This window comes from Bombus vosnesenskii, unplaced genomic scaffold (assembly GCF_011952255.1).
Source record: "Bombus vosnesenskii isolate JDL3184/JDL3185 unplaced genomic scaffold, Bvos_JDL3184-5_v1.1 scf7180000013264, whole genome shotgun sequence".
Classification (NCBI taxonomy): domain Eukaryota; kingdom Metazoa; phylum Arthropoda; class Insecta; order Hymenoptera; family Apidae; genus Bombus; species Bombus vosnesenskii.
The window spans coordinates 253,526-274,239 of NW_022882924.1; the positions used below are offsets into that span (position 1 = coordinate 253,526).

Genomic DNA, 20,714 nt, shown 5'->3' on the forward strand with positions numbered 1-20,714 from the left:
TCCCACTTTCAAACGCGTATTTCTCCATCGCTGTCGGATGGAACGAACGTATTTCATCGGGCAACGAGTGCACGCGTCGCGAATCGTCGTTCTCCTAATCATGATTTCGCATACCCGCGCGACTGCAGCTCGCGGAAGTCTCGAATTTTCATTCTTCATTAGCCACGAACACATGCGATCGCTGACGCGTATCATCCGCCGATCGAATATTTTACATGCATCCTGACGACGTGGATATTCACAGAAGGCAAGTCGAATTTTCTGCACGAGGTTAAGCAGCGATTTTTAATTAACCAACGACTACTTGGCATACGTGTAATTGGACGATAATTGGGAATACCACACAGCGTAGAGGAGGTGATTTTTTCACGCGGTTAAGACGGTCTGCTTCTTCGTTTGCAACATTTTTACGAGTTATTATATACTCGAGAAAGCTATCAGTCGTGTATGTACACGTCCCATTTTCGGTTTTACCATGTACAGTTGAGAAGTTCATCTTAGAATGGATTATAAATTTACTCGCTGACTCGAGTATTTTTCCCCCTTTACATTCATACTACGATGCATACATTCGCGAATTTACGTCACTGTACTTTTTTGCACGATGTTTGAACGAAAGGAAAATAAAGAATCGAGATGTTTCGTGATGAGATTGTGCGAGAAAATATTTTTTATTTCGGGTTACAAAGTCAAAGTGACAAAAACAACGCTGGATTCCGTTTCACGAGTATTGATATCGTTGCTGATAAGTTTCAATAGCAAAGTAATCCGTCGCACTATGCTCGAAGAGAGAATTCTTCGTACTCGTTGAAAAATCCTATTCTCAAGTTGCGTCACTTTCGAGACAAGAACGTTTGGGAAAAACGAAACCGCAGGCAGAAAGTTTATAATATTTTAAATCCGTAATTTCGAGAGCGGATCGTCCCTAAGGTGGCAATAGTTTCCATATAATTCGCTGCATCGTTACAAATTGCTCTACGAAAGATAACGACATACGTAAATTCTACCGGTGTCTAACGTTCACCGAGGGAGAACTTCCGTCAAGTGGTATTGCTGCTTTCGTCGACTCGAGATGTCGTCTGGAAGCACTCGGATGTAGAACGTGGGTGCTGTCTGGACAGAGTCCGTTCGATCCACGAACTTGTCAATTGTAGCGACGGTCCTAAAGAATTAGGCTTCCTGACAGGCCGTCCGTCGTCTTTCGCGTTCGAGCTTCGGCTCGCGAGCAAGCGAATTTTCGTCCTTCGTCGGGCATTCCACAGTCACGACGCCGATAGCCGACGCGGTGCCGCGACGCGACCGTAGCAGTCACGCGAGAATCGCTCGTCGTTCGTCGTACACACGGCCGAACGGATGAACGGATGAACGTGGACGGAAGATGAGACGAGGGTAGGAGAGAGAAAGAGAGGGACGAGGTCGAAGATGGCATTGGAATTGCAAATATCCCTCTCCCACGTTTCTCTCATCTCTGTGATCTATCTTTTTGCTGCTCGTCCGGTCGCTCGGACCGACCCTTCAACGCACATGCGACTCGTATCGCGAATGATCGTGGTCGGAACAATTACCGATACGAGTCGACGAAGTTATACGATGTTGCTTGCGTCGATCGATCGTAATATCGGATGACTTAATCTTGAAAACGAAGCCTCGGATGAAAAAATCCTATTCCACGTTTCCTTCCTTCCTACGTTTTCCCGAATAATCGCCTCGTTCTATCTGCTTCTATCTGTTATTCGTTCGGACCTTGTATGTAGTTTCCAATACGCGCTACAAAACCGTTTATAAGGAAAATTTCTTTTTATTCGATCGTTCTCGATGGTACTTTAATCGCGTGTACGATGATTATCCGTTCTTATCCTAAGGAAAATGCGTGAAAATCTCCTTTAAATTATATCTTTAGCGGATTATCCATCTCTCTTGTGCCCGTCTCTAGCAAAATCACGAAAGTCGTCAATAAGAATCGAACGCAGATGCAAATGGAAACAACTCGGTATCAATTGACGTGAATTATCGACATTTCCGAATTTCTTCGCAGGAAGCATGCTTAGTTTAGTTTGACAAACGCGATCAAATGTTGGGAAACTTTGACTTCGAAACTACGAAACTCTCGTAATACTTTTAGGTGAAACGTATCTTTCTTGCCAGTACTATGCGAAGACGTGAATTTATTTTTCAAAATATTCTTCCGGAATTTCAAATAGCTTCGAACACGGAAAGAAAATGTCCATGTTTGCGAAATAGTCGTGAAAAGTCTAATGCTCTGATTAAAAACCGAAGAAAACGGAGCGATTTTTACTTTTGAAAATACTTTTAAAGCGAAAGATTGCATAGAGGGTTGCGAGTGTGACGCGTAGCAACGAATATTGCTTGGCACGTGAGAGACGTCCCACTCTAAATAGAACGAAGCTCGTAGATCGAATCTTATTTCGTTACTGTAAACTTTATCGATGCCTGCTTGATCCTCGTCGCCACACAGATGGCTCTATATTTCGAGCTAGCACCGTTATATCGTAAATTTTTGCACAATGCAGTACACGTTTTGTTGCAGTTCAAGTATCGACCTATTCCTCGAGCATTTATAAACTCTTAGCGTCTACGGACGAGACTTACGGTTTTTCTCTTAACGCTCGTTGTAAACGTACTGCTTCCCGTGGAGAAGAAGCCTTCTTCTTGTCACTCATACTCGGAACGAGACGAACCGCGTGAAAAAGATTCGGAAGGTATGCGTGCATTTGTATCCTTACAACTGTCATATAGAATATAACAGTATCTGGACCTATTTTATTATTCTTTTCTTATCCACTTTACTTATCCACTGTAGTGTATTTACACTAACTACGTCTTTTCCAGCGTAGAATCCTGCATCCGTCCAATTTATTCGTAAAACAAAGAATGCTCTTAATAATGGTATTATTAATAATGGTAAAATTTAATCTTCCAACGTTCGCGAACTACGATCTTCAACTTCAATTCTACGAAATCAAACGGACGCGAGTTACAGCGCGATCTAAGGAAATGAAAGAGGGGAGATTTTGCGCGATAAGCGCCAGACAATGCGATTAGGTACGAAATACTGTACAATTATTGCTTTTATAACAGGTTTGGCAACAGAGTTGGAATAGTGACGACTATACTGCCGAGGTCGGTAACTTCGTTAAGAGGTGAGCACCTCGACATCGTAGTTGTTGCTAACAAGTTTTAACACCGAGCAACTCATCTGTGAGATTGAAATTGCAGCGAGACTGTAGCCGAGGGAGAGAGAGCTGGTCAATCGAAGACTTTTTCCAACTTCGACTAACTGGCTCTCGTTCGCTCTTCCATAATAATCGATATTCCGACGAGACTAGATGGCTATTAAAAAAAATGTCCGAATTAAATACTCTTCGGTACGAATGTATAGAATAGTATGTACGTGTGTGTTTTTATTTTTTATGCTAACGGAGAAGAAAATTAAGACACACAAGTATCTCGATACTTAATCGTCTACGTGCCTTTTAACGTTTCGTCAAATCTTTTGGCAATCTAGATTTTTGTAAATTTTCTAACAAATTTTATCAACGTTATGTCGTATCTCGTCGTGTTTCTGTAGAAACGAAAACGATCGAAACTGCTAAAATTTCATCTGCTGCCGCTATTTTTACTTTCCGTCGTACAAATACTTCCGAAATTGGACAGCAACGCCCTTTACACCGTGCGAATGTTCGCGTTATTCGACGAACACCAGCGCGCAAACAAAAATTTAAACACGTAACAGCATTAGCACGCTGTTTATCCGAATACCGAACAATGTGCTAAAACTTGTTCCGATAGTGTTAATTAGAGATCATCGCGATCTTTCAAGCATGCGTTTCGCGAGAAACGGATACTGCATATCTCGGCGAAACGCAGAGGACGCCTAGTATCGAATTGGAAGGAAAATGTGCGAGTAAGGCGACGAGAGCGAAGGTGGTCGGCGCAGAGTGCAGTTGCGGTTGGTTCGCCTGGAATTAGCCTAAAAGCCTGGGGCAACGGGCACGCGATAACACCGGTGGAGCGCAGCTCGGCCTCGTATATCACCGAGAGATGAAGGGCTGGCCGGACAGCGACGGAAAGTATAGCGGTTTCGGCGACGACCTTCGCGGATAGCTCGTGTGTGCAGCTGCCGCGCACCACGATCATTCGGTCTGTTCGCAAGACGGACAACCGAGAAATATTAGGGATGTCGGTCGAACACTCGCCCGCGTACCCGTCCCGTCTCTCTTTATGCTACGGCTACGATCCGGTAAAGGGTCGTACGGCGAGAACGAGCAACCCGAGTTGCCAGCGAAATCACTCTCCTAGATTTCGATAGATTTAGAGTGGAAATGTGTGTATCGATAACGATATACGATTTTCTTTTTCAGGAAATGCCCATGAATTACGAGGCTCGATCATCGTCGCTAGAAATACGTAGATAATCGAATTAAGAAACTTCGATTCGATTCGATAAAAAGTTTAATGTTTTCGAATCGGAACGAGTGGAATTGTTCTCAGGTTTCCTTATACCCATCGAGTCCGGTAGTATATTCGATACGGTACTGTATCCGACCGAAAGATATAACCACCAATGGCGTAAATAAATAAAAGTTCGAAAACTACCGCAGTTTGATATTTCTCTTCGAGAGAGCGGTCGAGTGGCGACACACGATCACCGGTAGGTATCCTTTCAGACGTTGCACGAGTAGAACACGTACGCCATCAAAATAATTTTACCCTGAATTTCAAGACGCAGGTGAATTAGGCGCTTTCATAAACACAGGTTTACACAGACCTTGGTCGATTCAGAGACGCAGAGTCACGCTGTAGCGGTGACGGTGGTTCGAGACAAATCATCTTCGAACAGCCAGTAAATTAGAACGAAATAAAAACGATCGAAGTCCGCGAGATAACCGACGAGACGCTTTGGTACGTGATAAATTAAAGTCGCATTATCGTTGTAACGTTACAACATCGTTTTCACAAAAACCCTAAGCGGATATGAAATTATGAAAGTTACGAACCGTGAACTTTTACACAAACTTGGCGTAACGACCATGACGCTTTTATCTACGTCGTAACTTAAATAAATCGTTGCTTTAAACAAGAGACAAGAAATTCATACAATGATTTACATATCGTACAGTGAAATATAGAAACAATTCAGAGTCTCATTCGCACATAGGTAGGTAGGTAGGTAGGTAGGTAGGCTCTAAGTATTTATTTTTAAATTACTTGTTCAGACGTGTGCAGAAAAAGAAGAAATCTTCATGCAAGATTCATCGTGGACACAGGCAACCGTTTCATGGTCGTTTGCCAGAATTTAAGAGATAGAAGGTTCGACACAGCCGACCGTGTTAATTAAGTTTTCCTTCAAAATTTTATATTTCTTTTCGACCAACCTCTCAGGGAGCGCGCTGCACGCCCAAGTTAAAACGTATTTGCTATTTCCACGATTCGTCCGGTGCCTCGGGTTAGTAAGTTTCCAAAGAATACAGTCGATATTATTTTATGTAATCCGTTAGCCACTGGCGTTAATTAATTTCTCGATATTCGTTCGGCCGCTGATTCGAAACGTCGTAGTTTCGTAAGTTCGTGCTAAACCAGGGTGGCTGTTGGATATTTCACTGTTGCAGCTGTTGCGCTGTGTAATTATTCGGCAGATAGGAGCATCGGTAAAAGAGAAAGTACAGTAAGACAGATCGTGGAAAACGGAGCTGGAATTTCTCCTCCGTTTCGTTGCAGGCCGGAGAGGAACATTTGCAATTAGTAAAGTTTGAAATAATTGTCCGGAGAGAAAGCGGTATTTTGTTGCGAGAAAAAGAAAGAATTTTCTTTCTTTCGTTTCTTATTTCTTCGCGTTGAGAATAAAACAATTATAATATGTTACTTACGGCAGATAATTTTGTTCTTGTCTTTTTGTTCAAGCGTACGTTACCGCGACTCAAATGCCAAGCATATGCGTATATCGCTTCTCGTAGGCAAGCGTCATAGTGATTTACGCTAGCCAATCGTTTAACGCGTATACAACTTTAGGGTATCTTTACTCGGTAAGTAAAGCGAAGAATTGGGATATTAAAAATTTTTGTTGTCACGGGTTCAGCCCTTTCATCCGTTCAAATTTCTATACACGCACGAACGAATGAAACATGAAAATCGGCAGAATACGCCGAAAGAGGAAAAGAAGAAGGAAGAAGACAGAGAGGAAAGAACAGAAAGGCCAATGCAACGTATTATCCCGTTAATCGACTGTCCGTGGTTCTCGTGACGAGCCGAGCGATTTAACGAGCCACGTCGTTATACACATGGCGGAGCCGCGCACGCGTTCCACCGATAATCATGCCCGGGAATTATTCCTTCTCTCGCGATCGTTCTGTCGCGGACTTCCGCTAACGTCTACTACCAATTATTATTAGTACTCATTATCGCGACCACGAAAATTTTCCCGACAAGAATTATTTTTTACTCGGTCGGATCCGCGCACACGGCCGGCCACACGATTTTTTTTCTTCCTTCCCTCGTCTTTAATAACCTATATTTTTTCCAGCGATAATGCGACGGAAAAATATGCTCGCAATTTATTTGTTGAAGCACGAGCGCCAAGTGGCGGGCAAACATAAGGGTACGAGGAAAAATGGACAAAGAAGACGAAGGGGAAGGAGGAGAGGGATAAGGATGGAATAAAGTATACGAGGAAATATTACGTACTTCAGAAATTCATTCGTAATTATATACACGCGAGAAATGTATAATTACCATGTACGTGATAAACGGCGTGAAAAGATGTTTGAAACAGAGCTACTCGAAACTTGGAGATTTATCGGTAATCGTTGCGTTGATCAGGCCATTTCTGCAGGCAGAAACCGAGACTACGGGAACAATGAGTATTTTCTGAACTAATGATTTACGAATAACGATCGAAATAGGAGAAATCAACGCTATTAACGCATACTGAAATTAACGCATAAAGCCATAAGGTGAAAACGCTGTTCGCAACAACGTAATAGAAATAGCGACGTTGCGTTATAGGAAAAACTTGCGAACAAGTAGAATTATCGGTGGGCCGAAGAATCCTGCGTTAAAAAAGCTATCCAAGGATGATATATCGTAGGAGCAACTAATTCCCTGAACATGTCGCGAAATCGTTTGGATCGTTAGAAAGACGATCGGAGTTTCAAATTTTGAATAAGATCACGTTTCCTTGTCACCAATGATCGCACGTGGCTATTCGCGCATCGGTTATTATCGGAATTATTATTTGAATACCGGAAAGAAGTGGTTGTCGAGTGGCGTGTGTGTGATGTTTTAAATCGAATTAGAAAACATCGCAGTTTGAGTTGTTAGTTAGGAACGTTTCCGATTATGCTAATCAGCTGGCGTTGGTCACGTGGAACGATGATATTGTTTTGAAGAAGATCGTAATGTCATTTGCACGTCAGATTTCGAGAGGAAGAAAAGCGTTTTAGGTACTGGAAAAAACTAGTTTCACGAAGGCCTCGTCACGAGACTACTTAGATCGCGTTAGAAACCCGCATAGTTTGATCTTCTAATTTCGAACGTGTACACTGGTGACACAGGTGGCAACGTGAATCAGAAAGGAACATTTTTAAATAATTAGTAAGAATGTTCGGGAATGGAGTTGTAGCTGGAATATAGAATTGTACGAATGTTGGAAAAAAAGAAAAAAAAAAAAAAACGAAAAAGTACGGTGTCTATCGAAGATGTTTATTGCTCCAGTTTACAGATATACGACGTAAACAGACGATTACTCGTCGATAACGTCATATAGAAATAAGGATAACATCGTTTAATCGCTGTTTCGATGAAAATTCCATATAGTCGATATTATTAATGTATTCGTTTCATCGTCGTATTCGTTCGAACACATCTTCGTGAACAATGTAAGATAAAAGCATTGTATTTTTCTTACATAGTACCTGTTACAAAATAATTAAGTACAATAATGGAGATAATCTCTGTAGCGTTAGACAAAATTGTGTCTACGTAATAAACATTATAGTACATTTACAGCACATTCTTTTAATATTGGCATAATATTTTTAATATTTAATTATTTAATTTAATAATTTTTTAATTTGAACGTAATAGCTACAAAGTTTAATGCTACTTTTTCGGAACGTCGTTAGCTCGGTTTGGTCAGAGACATTGGATGTACACGTTGATCGAAACAGCGAAAAGTAATTTCAAGTCAATATCGCGAGCCACCGATTAGATACGTGACAATAACTTCGATTAACGCGGTAAATTCAATCACCGAACCAATTCGGGCAGTCCTCGTCCAAATACGGGCTCGCTTTATGGACGTATATCTTTTTTCTAACCTATCGACGCGTATGCCGGACGCGGGGTCGAGGTTTTTTAACGAGAGTTTTGCGGGAAATTCTGCTGCGCGTTCGAATTTCTTTGCGGCGCTTTCTTCGTAAACGTTACACGTAACCTGCGGTGGAGATTGTTTCCCCTACGAGCCAGGAGATTAAACCCGCTTGATAAAAAAATGACAAAAACGTTCGTCCTTTGGAAGGAAGGTTGCGAGAACGTTGAAGTTTACCGTATTACCGTTTACCGAAAAAAGTTAGAAAAGATTAGAGAAGATTAGAGAAAAAGCAACATGGGTAACTTTTGTTTCAATTTTCCGATTAGAAAGTAACGACTGTGAAAAATATGGTAATTATCTGGAAAAGATATTTACGAAATATATCAGAGAATAATGGAGAGTATCCGATGAAGCGGCGAAGCGGTCGGTATATCGCGATATTTCATATATCAAAACACTGTCGCATCGAAGCGTCTACTCTGACATTCTAGGCGTATACGTAGGTGTACGTATACCGTATACACGCGTATTAACGAAGCACTGATATAGTTACATTGTTTATTATAGTAGGAATGGCGTATTGTACGATTAATCTATACGTACATATATAGTAATAAGAATTTACGCTTTCCAGTATCCGAAGGATTTTCCAAGGATGCTTGTATTATTTAACTCGAACAACGATATAATGAGTCAGCTTTAATCGTCCTCTCCTTCTCTTTCTTCCTCCTTTCCGGAATAGAAATAAATAAGAGTATTCGCTAGTACAAATTTTCCCTAAATACGTCTTCGCTGCAAGACACGCATAAAAGCGTAAAGCGTAAAAGTGAGCGGAGCAATTAATGAATTCTTCGTTAAACGGGCAACGCGTTTAACCTCTTAAACGAGAAATTATGCGAAGCGAGAGGTACGCGCATAGCCGACCTATGCACCCGTTTCATTTTTTTCTTCTTTCGTATTTTGCTCGCGAAACAGTCACCTTGAATGCTCTAAGAACGAAGGAGCGTGCTTGGCAGTTGTACGTACTACTTACTCGTAATGCCGCTCTATTTTATAGGACCCCGACTTTCTTGTCATTTTTCTGTGACGAGAAAAGAAACAGAGAATAGATACGGAATCTTGGCGTTAAATTAAAAAATGCAAATGATTTTTTTATTCTTCCGATTGCCTCTAAAACCCAAATGGAAAGTTAAACTGTGTGCAGGTATGATATTTCTTTGTTCGCATCTAACGTTACACAGCGTGTCTATAAGTTTCTGCCATTCGAAATAGCTGTCAGGCGATAAATGATACTAGAAATGTTTATTGTTTTTTATGTAGATGGCGACGATGCAAGCAAAAATATTCAAGCTTACTTGGAGATCGTTGCGTTGTTTAAGTAGGGTCGTCATATTTTTGTTGATGTGTAAATCACACGATGAAAGAGCAACAAAATACGAATTGAAAATGTTACTTTTCAGTGACATTGAATCGATACAAGGTTGCGATAAAGAAGAGAGGATGAAACTGGACGAAACTGATGGAAATGACGTGTACCCTGTTGCTACATACACTTGGCTAGAAAATCAAAGGATGAGAAAATTTTCGTCAAAAATTGTTAATTTTTGAACTGTTATAGCTTGGTACGGAAAAATCACACGACGATTAATTAATTATTAGTCAATTAAAAATCAAAAACTCTGGTCCGTGATAATTCTTTAAGGCTTGTTTCGAACGCAGAGATGCACGCATCCTAAAGTACACCACCGGTTAGACAACGAGAAGTTGCACGGTTAGACTTGCCTTTCTTATGTATACGTTCAACATGTATAATTAATGTATGTACCTAACGCGAGCGCGCAAAACATACGCTTCTGGTTCTGTAAAATTTTGGACAAAGAAACTCGTCTTTATCTCGCTGGATACAAATTATGCACCACGCTTCTAAACAACATGCTCGAAGAAAGTCAATTCAGCGAGGCGAAATTCCGTGTTTCTCTAACTTTGCTATTTAACACATGTGCTTCGATTTTTGCTTAACGAATTAAATTCCGTTTGTCGTTATAACGCAGAAATACGCGCAACGGACGATATTTTCTTGGAACTATACTTATCGGCGAAAGTTTATAACGTAGGTTGTACGTAATGAGATGCAGCTGCATCTGGAAAATTTTCCATCGAATATTCGATAATGTATACCAGTCGAAGTCTGGTAGAATTCGCACCATACCCATCGTAGAAGCACAAGTGTCATACGGATAATTTCTCGTATAACTTGAAACAACGCATTATCATCGCGTGTATCGTACAGTGTGAAATATCTAGCGCGTGATTCCGATCGATCGCAATTTTTTCACAATTTCTTTTACGCCTTATCCGACAAACCTTGGAAAAGAAATAAAGCGAAATTTATATTTGAGGCTACACGTATTATTTAACGATTTATTTTACAAATTTGTATTCCGCAAATTATTTCCCTAAATAATTATTTATTCCGTAATAAAGCTTTCGATGACGGTAGGTATAGCTTTGTTACATTCTTGACCAAATGGTCATCACTCTTTCACCGATGAGTTAAGCTTAAGTTGGTCTATATAAAAATATCTCCTACCGTAGACCGATTAGCGTGATCTTAACCTAAATTTCATTGAATTTCTTTGCCAATATCTTGGAAATTAAGACGCGGTACGTATGAGAACAAGTTTTTCGGAACATCGAACTTGACAACATATTTCAGGATCGTCGAAATCGACGAGATCGTTCCTATTTCGAATAACTTGATCGGTTTAACGAATTCTTAACAGCGTAAAAAAATTACACGGTAAGAGCTATACCAGGAATTTTTCGCAGCTCTCGGACCTTTCAAAATGTTTCGCTAAAACGGTTTACAACTTGTCACTGGTGCTAAATACACGTAAAACATATAAGAAAGAAATTGACGTTACGCGAGAAAATTGTTAATTGCAATTTTTACGCGAATATCGATACATATTTTAAACGTTGAACGAAACGAACGACCATTGCCGTATACGATATACGTTCGTCCGATTGGCAAAACAAGAAAAATAGAACGTTTACCGGACGAATTTCATTGTTAGGTATAGTTAGATATAGTATTATATTAGATCTAAGACTCGACAGACCATCCAAAATACGTATAAATCCATCATACGAGTATAATTCCATATTATTTCGTCATTTTTCTATGTACGTCAACAACGAGAGCATTCAGAAAAAGCATACGATGACGTTTTGCGTTAGCAAGTTCGAAGGACAATTATCGTTCGCTGATTCGCAACGTCGATTTCACACGACGCTGTGCTTGTAATACCGAATAAAAAAGAGATTCGTGACGGAGAGAATCTCGGTTACATTTGTCACAAATGTTATCCCTCCCTTCTTCCGTCAGTGCGTCTCGAGTTCTCTTCTTCCTGTGAGTTACGTCGAAACCGCGATAATGACGACTAATTGACACTGACGAAGGCTATTCGCGGACCAAGTCGAGAATCGTACAAAATCTCTGTGACGCGTTCGTTCGAAGCATTCTTTAACGCATTTGTTCTGTTGAAAAAATGACTTTCGATGAATTTTATCAAGAGTATGCGAATGATATGAATTATATTCGCATATAATGTATCCAATCATACAGGCGCGTTATACCGTGGACAGGGTGGAAAGAAGTAACTGCAAAAACCATCGCAACGTGATTCTATCTACACGCTTTCGGATCCGCGAAGATTTGTAAAAAAACAGTAGCTTGAAATTCATGGTCGAATCTTTCTTCGTTCCATCGTATTCTACTCGTCGCGAGGATAAAAAGTCCGAAAGGAGACGCGAAACTCGACCGTTCTCTCGAAAAAGAACGATAAAGTTTCAATAATTTGGTGATACGACCCGGCGACGCTCGACCGTCGCGTAGTCATCCGACGAACGTCAAATTTCTGCGTTATCTCGTTCGTCGTTTCTCGCGTAGAAAACAAATTTTTATATACCAACGGCTAGATTATCTCATTTCCCTTGCTATCGCGTACAATACAATGGTTTTGCGTTGTGTGTGCCGTTGAACGTCGTAGCAAAAAAAAAAAAAAAAATGAAAAACGCTATAAATTATGCAAGTCTGGAAGGTAAAAGATTGATAAATCTACGAAAACTCTTTCTTCGCGTCCGTTTCGGTTTTATTAGGCATCCGTTCGTTAAACTTCGCCGTTGCGATGAAAATGCAAATACAGACCATTAATTTTAATTTTCGGATAATCTTCTACGCACTTTCATTGAGATTTACTCTGCAACGGAGGCGAGGCTGCAACGAATAATCATCTCGCGAAATGCACCGCTGATGCTTCTGAATTTCGATCGACGAAATTCCTGGAAAAATTCATCGTTTTACGCCACACTTACCATTCGTACGTAAGCGAATATTAATAGATTGTTACATAATTTACGGAATTCTACGACAAATTTGATCGAATAGCGTATAAAAGATACAAATAACATCGATGAAATCAAAAACACTTACTTCGATAGAATTCAGAGCCACGGTGTATATGTTTACCTACGACCCTTAACGATCATCAAAAATTACTTTTTAGAAGTACCGTAAACTCCGTATCTCGGAAATTCTAACGTAACGATACAAAAAGTTGACGGCGAATTGCAGCGATGCAACATAGAAAAAGATCGTGCAACTGCGTTAAAAAAACCTACCGTTATATTTCTTGCTATCCGTGGTCCTAGGCTACGTTCGTACGCAGTTCCAATATTACGAGATGAAGTGCAGATACCGTCGAAAAACATCCGATTCGTACGAGATCGTTCGCGTCGCTGACGTTGCAGCCGATAACGCGTTTCGAATTAAAGCGCAACACCCATCGTTTGCAAATCGGTTGGCACGATTATAAACTTCAAATAGATCAGAGATAAATGATCGATTTGGTTGGCATGCACAGATATAGGTGCATATACGTATTGACGCCTTGTACACGCACATGTATTTACGAACGATAATGGCTGGACGCGTTATTTCGTTTATCCTTCGTATTTATTCGCCGTATATTTTCGTTTACGCGACCATTACACGACGTACTAACGGTGATTTCTCGTGCTTTCGTTAAGAAGATTATGCTAAGAATTAGCCGATTTTTTATCTCGAGTTCATCCTTCGAAAAATAAAGGGGATGGCGAATAGGAAAATCATGCGGAAATACGGAGAAAGTCCCTATCGAACAAATTCACTTCGCGCACAATTTATGGAAACTAGACGTTGATTACGAACTCCACGTTCTCGCGTAGTTCGCTTTCATCAAAACTAATTATTAAAATCGAAGCTCGATAACTGAAGTCGATGATCGTCGATTGAAACCGAAAGACCACTAATTGCTGGTCGAAGCTCTGTACCACTTCCCCAAAGTTCACTCGAACTTCGTTTAATTTGTAATCAATCGATAAACTAATTGTAAGATAGCGAACTATTTGAATGTAATTTTAATTCTATCTCGGTCTCGTACAAATTTTCAGTTAATTAAAAATCATAACGATTAGCACAAGTATTTTAACGAGCCTGTCGCCAATATCAATGGATAAAATTAAGAAAGGTGATAAAAATTAAACCAGCATTTAAGACTTAGTGATTACTTATTAGAAAAGGCTGACTCCTATTACGATCGACTAAAATTAATTATTCTTTCGCTAATTACAGAAGTTTCGTCTTCCTCTGCGATTACAAGCATACCGCGACATACGAACAATTAAAACCAGCCATCCATCTATTTTAATTGAAAAATATCTAATAAAATACATTGCTATCGTCAAATTAAATGTATGCGTGTGCGTGTTTACATATTTTTAAAAATAGCCTTCAGTTATTCGAGCTAGATCCAAACTGGATGTTTCACAACGGTAAGACCGATCTCGTTTTCTTATATGCGGACGCAACTGAATCCGCACCTGTAATAGGTGATACAAGTAGAAACACGTTATACGTAAAATTTACGCTATAACAGTGTAGACGCAGCTTTAGGCTGTGCGCGCACCAACGACCACCAAAAGTGTCGCTTTGACGTTTATATATGACGTTAGTAGAAAAAGAAGAAGAAATTGAACTTTGGATCGATGAGAGGGAGAGGCAGAGGGAGGGAGAGAGAGAGAGAAAAAGAGCAAAAAATAAAGTCATACTGCAGTCGCGTTGTCAAATGCGCGCACGTCCATATAAACGAATGGCCTTTCTGTAAGCGACAAATTGTCGCTGGTGCACGGAGAAGCTTGCTATCATTAACGCTTAAATTAAACGCTTAATCCGAATGTCGAAATATCTTATACCAGCAAGCTGTTATTTGTATCTATCGCTAGAGCCATAATGTACACGTTCTTTTCGTCGTACGTCGAAGGACGATCATTTTACTATCAAAAGTAGAAAAGTTAGTCTCTATCTGTCGTTATTCGATTTCCATTTTATTTTCCATATACGCGTCCCGTTGATCGTCGCCCGAAAGCTGATCGTCGGGCAGCGATCAATCACGCGGAATCGCGATTTTTTCAGTTCGTGCGAATTATTGATAGCGTATGCGAATGGTACAGCTGCGGCTTCGGAAACATTTTATCAAGCGTCAGAAAAAAGCCAATACCACGATCGTGGATTAAAACTTGCCGACCAGCTCGCTCTATTTGATTCGGATGGGAATTTTTACTTACAGAAATGATTGCGTTTTAAAACTGATAACCACACTTTTTTTCATTCCCTCCCCAATCAGCGGTCGACGAATTTTATATTACCAATTCTTTAATCTCCGATCTTTTAAACAATTTCTTAATTTCTACTTAGATAAACTCGCAGAGAAGCTACCGATTAGTTATCCGATTTCGACGAGTTTGAAATGTATCGCGGACAGTTTTTAGTCAGCTTAGTTTTTGGCTTAGTTTTTAGCTTAGCTGTTTAGGGTTTAAGCTCGCGCAACCCTCGTTTATACATATATGTGTAGAGGATACACGCTATAAACGTAAGATAAGGTGGCGGCATACACCGCCTACGGAGACGCAACTATACTATACGCAGAATACGTATCTCGGAAGCCAAGGCCGACCGCTGGTTACATGTACAGGGAAAACATGTTAAAGATGGTAAATTTCATAACATATTTCAAAACCACCGAAATCAGAGAGGAGGTAGCTTCTCTGTGCAGTTTCACGAAAATAAGTGTCGATAAATCTTCATTGTTTCCCGACTTGTATATATATAACGTTAGCAGCAATGTCGCGTAATTCTGAGATACGTGTTTCTTTCGCTTCTAGCCCATTTGCCAACAATTTCGTAGTTTTTCTAATTGAAATTTTATATAAAAAAAAGGTATTAATTTTTTCCTTATTTTTCTTCCTTATTTTACTTTCTTCTTCCCTATCTCTCGTTTCGTTTCTGTTTTCGACACGAAGCAAATGGGAAACACAAAACATTAGATAGAATTGGATGTTTTTTGGATCGATCGTTAGCACATGGACGAGTGACATTTTCGCTACCAAAGTGACATTTTTTCCGATTACTTTACATTTCATTAGAATGAATTCTGGCTATAATTGCGTCGGTATTGGTAGCCGGCCGCCTCACGGTGGCCGAATAAAGTAACATTTAGCCCAAATTTAATTCTTATCTTTTGTTTATAGTTGAGGTAAGTTTGCAGTTAGCTTTCGTTTTGTCTGGTTGCCGTGAGACTATCGGAAACCAATACTGACCCATACGCTGCCATAAAGGCGCGATTATAGGCACGATTTACTGTAACGGTATCGATAGACTTTTCGTTCGAGTATCTTGGAACTATGGACGTCCGCGCGGTCACCATACGTATAGGAAAAGCTGTTTTTGTTCGAAACGTTGAACTTTACGACATATTCAAAAATCATGGAAATCAAAGGGGACGCGTGGCGTTGTTACAGTTTCACCAAAGTGTTCGCTATTGGAAAAGTATTTTAAGACAAAATACTTTCTTTTAATTCTCTGCAGACGAGTACCGTGATATCAGAGTAATAGCACTTTTGTGATCTTAGTTTCCATGCTCTTTGCGAACAAAGATAATTCCCTAATCCTCGTTATTATCGGTACAAGGTATTACGCGTAATAACACGTAGTTCTTAGCAATTTCTCATTCGATCCTGACTCAAAGAATTTTTAATCCATCTGGTTTATACGTTATACGCGATATTGCTCGGAACTGCGTATATACAAAATTAACAGTGGATCAAGAAAAAGACTCGTTCTATAAATATTACTTCGTGAAGATTTTTATTCGTCTCGTATTTTCTGCACGTTACAAGCACCTAAATGCTCTGAATAACCTATTATCCCTATAATTGATCTTGACGATCCCTTGCAGAGTAATCAAGCCCAGTGTCTACCGCCGCTGTACAATGTACCGACCTATTTATCCCGAAACAAACTTAATTGATAATTTCTATATAATTTTCATGACAAGACCTAAATATCTCTATTCGCGGATAACATATTTTTCTCTTCGTCGTAGAAGAATAGAAGACGTCTCATCGTCTTTTTCAATTATCTATGTATTTTTTTCTTTATATATGTATAATTCGTCGTTAATTCCATAACTATTCCATACGATACATGTACTTGTAATAAATCATCTAAAAAAACGGGAACGATATTTTATCAATTTTCTTTGCTTCGAACAACTCGACGAACGAGTGGAATTTACATTTTCAAAATGGACTAGAAAATAGATCGATTTGGAAAAGAGAAAGAGGAAAGGGAGCGCGAAAGCAAGATTTGTCTCAAGAATCAGAATTCTCGTTTAAATATTTCTCGCGATTCTTTTCAGGATATAGAACGCATATTCTCAAATACATAGTTGAGAGTCTTTTCAAGTTTATTCAACCAGATAGCAATTTTTCGTTTTACCGTTACACGAGTGTGCACCACCCTTCCCTTTCGCCCCTTTCACGAGCAAAATGCGGTTATAGCAAAAATACAAGCTATTGCGTGAAATAACATTTCAGTCATCCGTGCTAGGCGAAATACTTCTGCTCGAGACGCAGATATCGCGAATTTGAACGAGATCAAAATCGAAATATTTCGCATCGCTGACTCCGTGTCGTGCAGATGTAGATTTTGGAATTTTTTAATTCTCATTGTCATGTCTGATTCTCAGTGTTATTGTCATTACGTGTACATGTTATTAACCTCACCGTGAGGATCAAATCATGTGATTTGATTTTGTGATTTGAAAACGGCGACAAAACACACCGTTCTCGTTGTGGGAATAATTCATCTAGCAAGTCTAATAATCCCACGACTACATATTTGATTTCTATGAAGGTTCTACGTGACATAGGATTTAATACGCAAATTTCGAACTTCTCAGCTGCGAATTAATTTTTTTGACCGACTTCTCCTCAAAAATTAATTTTTTGGAAACTATGTTTTCTCTCGAAAATAACATTGTTGTGCACGCTTTGAACGAACGAATGGTTAGACGAATAACGCGAAACATTATTAAGAAAGATACTTAATTTGAAAATACATCTTGTATTTTCGGACAACTTTCTTCAACGTATAAATACTCGGTAGTAACTGCCGGTGCACGACGTAATATTGATTTTACGATAGTCTAGGTCTGAGAGTAATTTATTTACAGAATTCTATCAGCTTTCAACTAGTTCGTCTTATCAAGGGAGCATTGCACGAAGTTAAGGAGGCAATTGTTTGAAAGCTGTCGTCTCAACTTTGGCATTTGACACTGTATTAAAAGTTTGTTCCGAAAAATGGCACCAGATGTAACTTTGCGATATCTATCGCGTTCTTTTCTCTGCGATAATAATAATAACACGCAATGCAAGGAAAGAAAGTCTCTTAGAAAGTTTATTATTAATAAAGCTAAAACGATAACGACGAAAACGCTAACGCGAGTAGACTCAAAATAAGTTTGTCATTTCTCCGATTCAGCATCTTTTAGAGCTTTAGTTTTACGCAGTTGTTGAAATCATACATCCTATTTTATCCTGGCCTATACTCTGTGCTGATCGTTATAACCTATACATATTATATACCTTATTTCGTTGTTATTTCAATGCTTTGGTATCAAATACTATCGTGATAAATAGTCTTTAGCAAACGAAGATTATTATTTGTGTGTTCCTTCGTGTATACACACCGTTATAGGACAATCCTAGCCATCGATTTCAGCTGTTCATTTTTCCGAACGTTCATCTATGCGGTTACGAACAAAACCGCGCGCAATTCCCGCAACCCCAAATCCTCCCTCCCTGTATGCGCGGTAAATGTCGCTTAATATTCGATTCGATACGGATGGCGATTATCGGTATCGGACCAGATATATCTGCAGCGCGTTTAACGAGCCATTCACGGCTACGCAGAGCCGTTCCGCGAGCTTACTACTCTTAGGATCTACGTTTCACCTTAAACATTAGAATCGTTAAAAATATGATTTATATATGATCATCTATCTTTATATGTATAATCATAGAATTAACTCTCTCTCTCTTATTTCTTTGATCGATGTTGACAAGCGTAGCAATCGACATAGGTACACGTGTAAGTTGACGACGTACACGCCCGACGTAAAACCACAGAATGTATTAAATATTGGCAACTTCTGTCCGAAGCGATTCACTTGGCCTTTTATCGGAAAGAACGATTAAAGATTCAGCGACGATCGATAACCAAGTTAACGTTAACAGTTTCAATGCCACGAATGCAACTTAACTTGAAATTCACTACGCTCGACGAAGGACATGCGATAAACGTTCTGTTCCCTTACGATCTACTCTATCTTTCTATACATATAATCGCCGTTCGGCTTTAATTTTCAAGATATAGAGCAATTTATGTTTAATATATCGTACACGGCGTCTGCGAATTTTTGCCCTTTTAGATAACCGAAACGCAAACGATCGATGATAAGAATATCTTTTATATTAATATCAACGATCTAAATAAGACATTTTCGAGGTTATTCGAAAGTTGTATATTTAGCATTTTTTAACATGTTTCAACATGTTTAGGATACCGTATGTTTCTTCCCACACGATGAAAGGGCAAAGGAATACGAGTTCGGAACGCTACTCGAATCAGAAACACCGCGATAGAGAAGATATTGTTGGAACAATAGACAATGGACAAGTCTTACTTACTTACTTTTACTTTGTTTATAGACTACATATGTATGTATATGCAAAATTACCACTTTTGCTTACTAAATGCTGTTGTATTCTGTTTAGGAACGACCGGTTCACCGCAAAGGCCGTTTTACCTCTTAATAATGCTTTTTATATATGCGCACAAAAAATTATCCAAAGGTGTCAAGTTCTCGTAAGTTCTCTCGATGTAATCTGGCAGACGAATTTACAGCTCCGCCGTCATTAATAATACCATAGCAATTCGAACGTAATTGTAACGATGTTATCGCGACTGATTGTCGACTGTTGCGACAGACTATTACAGAATATTACCAGATACGTGTTCTTGTAATATCGCAATAATGTAAAAAATATTCAGAGTGGTTGTTATAATTTTTAATAAGTAAAACTTCTATTTAGGTTTTATCCTAATTTTGTTTTGTTCATAAAAATGTAAATTCACGCAGATACTCGCAATCTAGTAATAGTAGCAAAGAAACGAAATAACGATGGCAACGCTAGTGCCCAGACGCTTATCAGTCACTTATTATATTTATATATTATATTTGCTGCATCAAATTTAATAAAGGTAAAATACGTTATAAGTAAATAACACCTAGTACTCACTGTTCCGCCGTCCAAACGAAGACCATAACCTCCCTTCTGTTTGACTCTCGGAGACGCGTACAATGGATCCAAGGTTACCGCAATTTCCGACGAATTCACCGAGAGGTACAGATAAAAATGAGAGCCAAGAAACGTAACGCATTATTTCGATCTCGTGCGAGTCGGTAAACCGGCTTTCAAAGCAGAGAATGACGGTACGCGTCCGTCATACTAGCTCGATTTACACTAACGTTGTTTTCACACTATGTAAAGTTCCGACCTATCGCGTCTATCGATTCTCGTGTCTAATGAAATATTTCTACGCGTTAACAACTATCGGACGCGAAACAAACGGTAGCTACGGCCAAATCGTTTGCTTCCGATCTAAAATTTCGCTTAACCGTTTTTCGTGTCTGTCTTAAACGTAAGTGACTTTTAAAATTATAGTCGTCGCGAGAGAACCGCGTTGCTAATACGGACATACATATCGAATTACGATAATACCGTTTTGCATGTCCAATTTTATCTTTACGAATTTCTGATTATGGAACAGTCATCGTGTGTACAGGGTTATCCGCTTGACTCGGAACACGCACTCGCGAGGCATAGAGAGTGGCGCACATGCACGCTTACTACTACAAACTAAAATCATATCGTGTCGCGC

General features: G+C 39.5%; 1 protein-coding gene across 1 annotated transcript in view; it reads right to left on the reverse strand.

Annotated features, from left to right (window-relative positions):
* LOC117241024 (sodium/hydrogen exchanger 9B2) overlaps window positions 1-20,349 on the reverse strand; it is a 90,261-nt gene extending 69,912 nt beyond the window's left edge. Inside the window, exon 1 of the mRNA XM_033507024.1 lies at window positions 20,072-20,349. Coding sequence (XP_033362915.1) covers window positions 20,072-20,097 — 26 coding nt within the window. The 5' untranslated portion in view covers window positions 20,098-20,349. The remainder of the gene's footprint in view (window positions 1-20,071) is intronic.
* Between the last annotated feature and the right edge of the window lie 365 nt (window positions 20,350-20,714).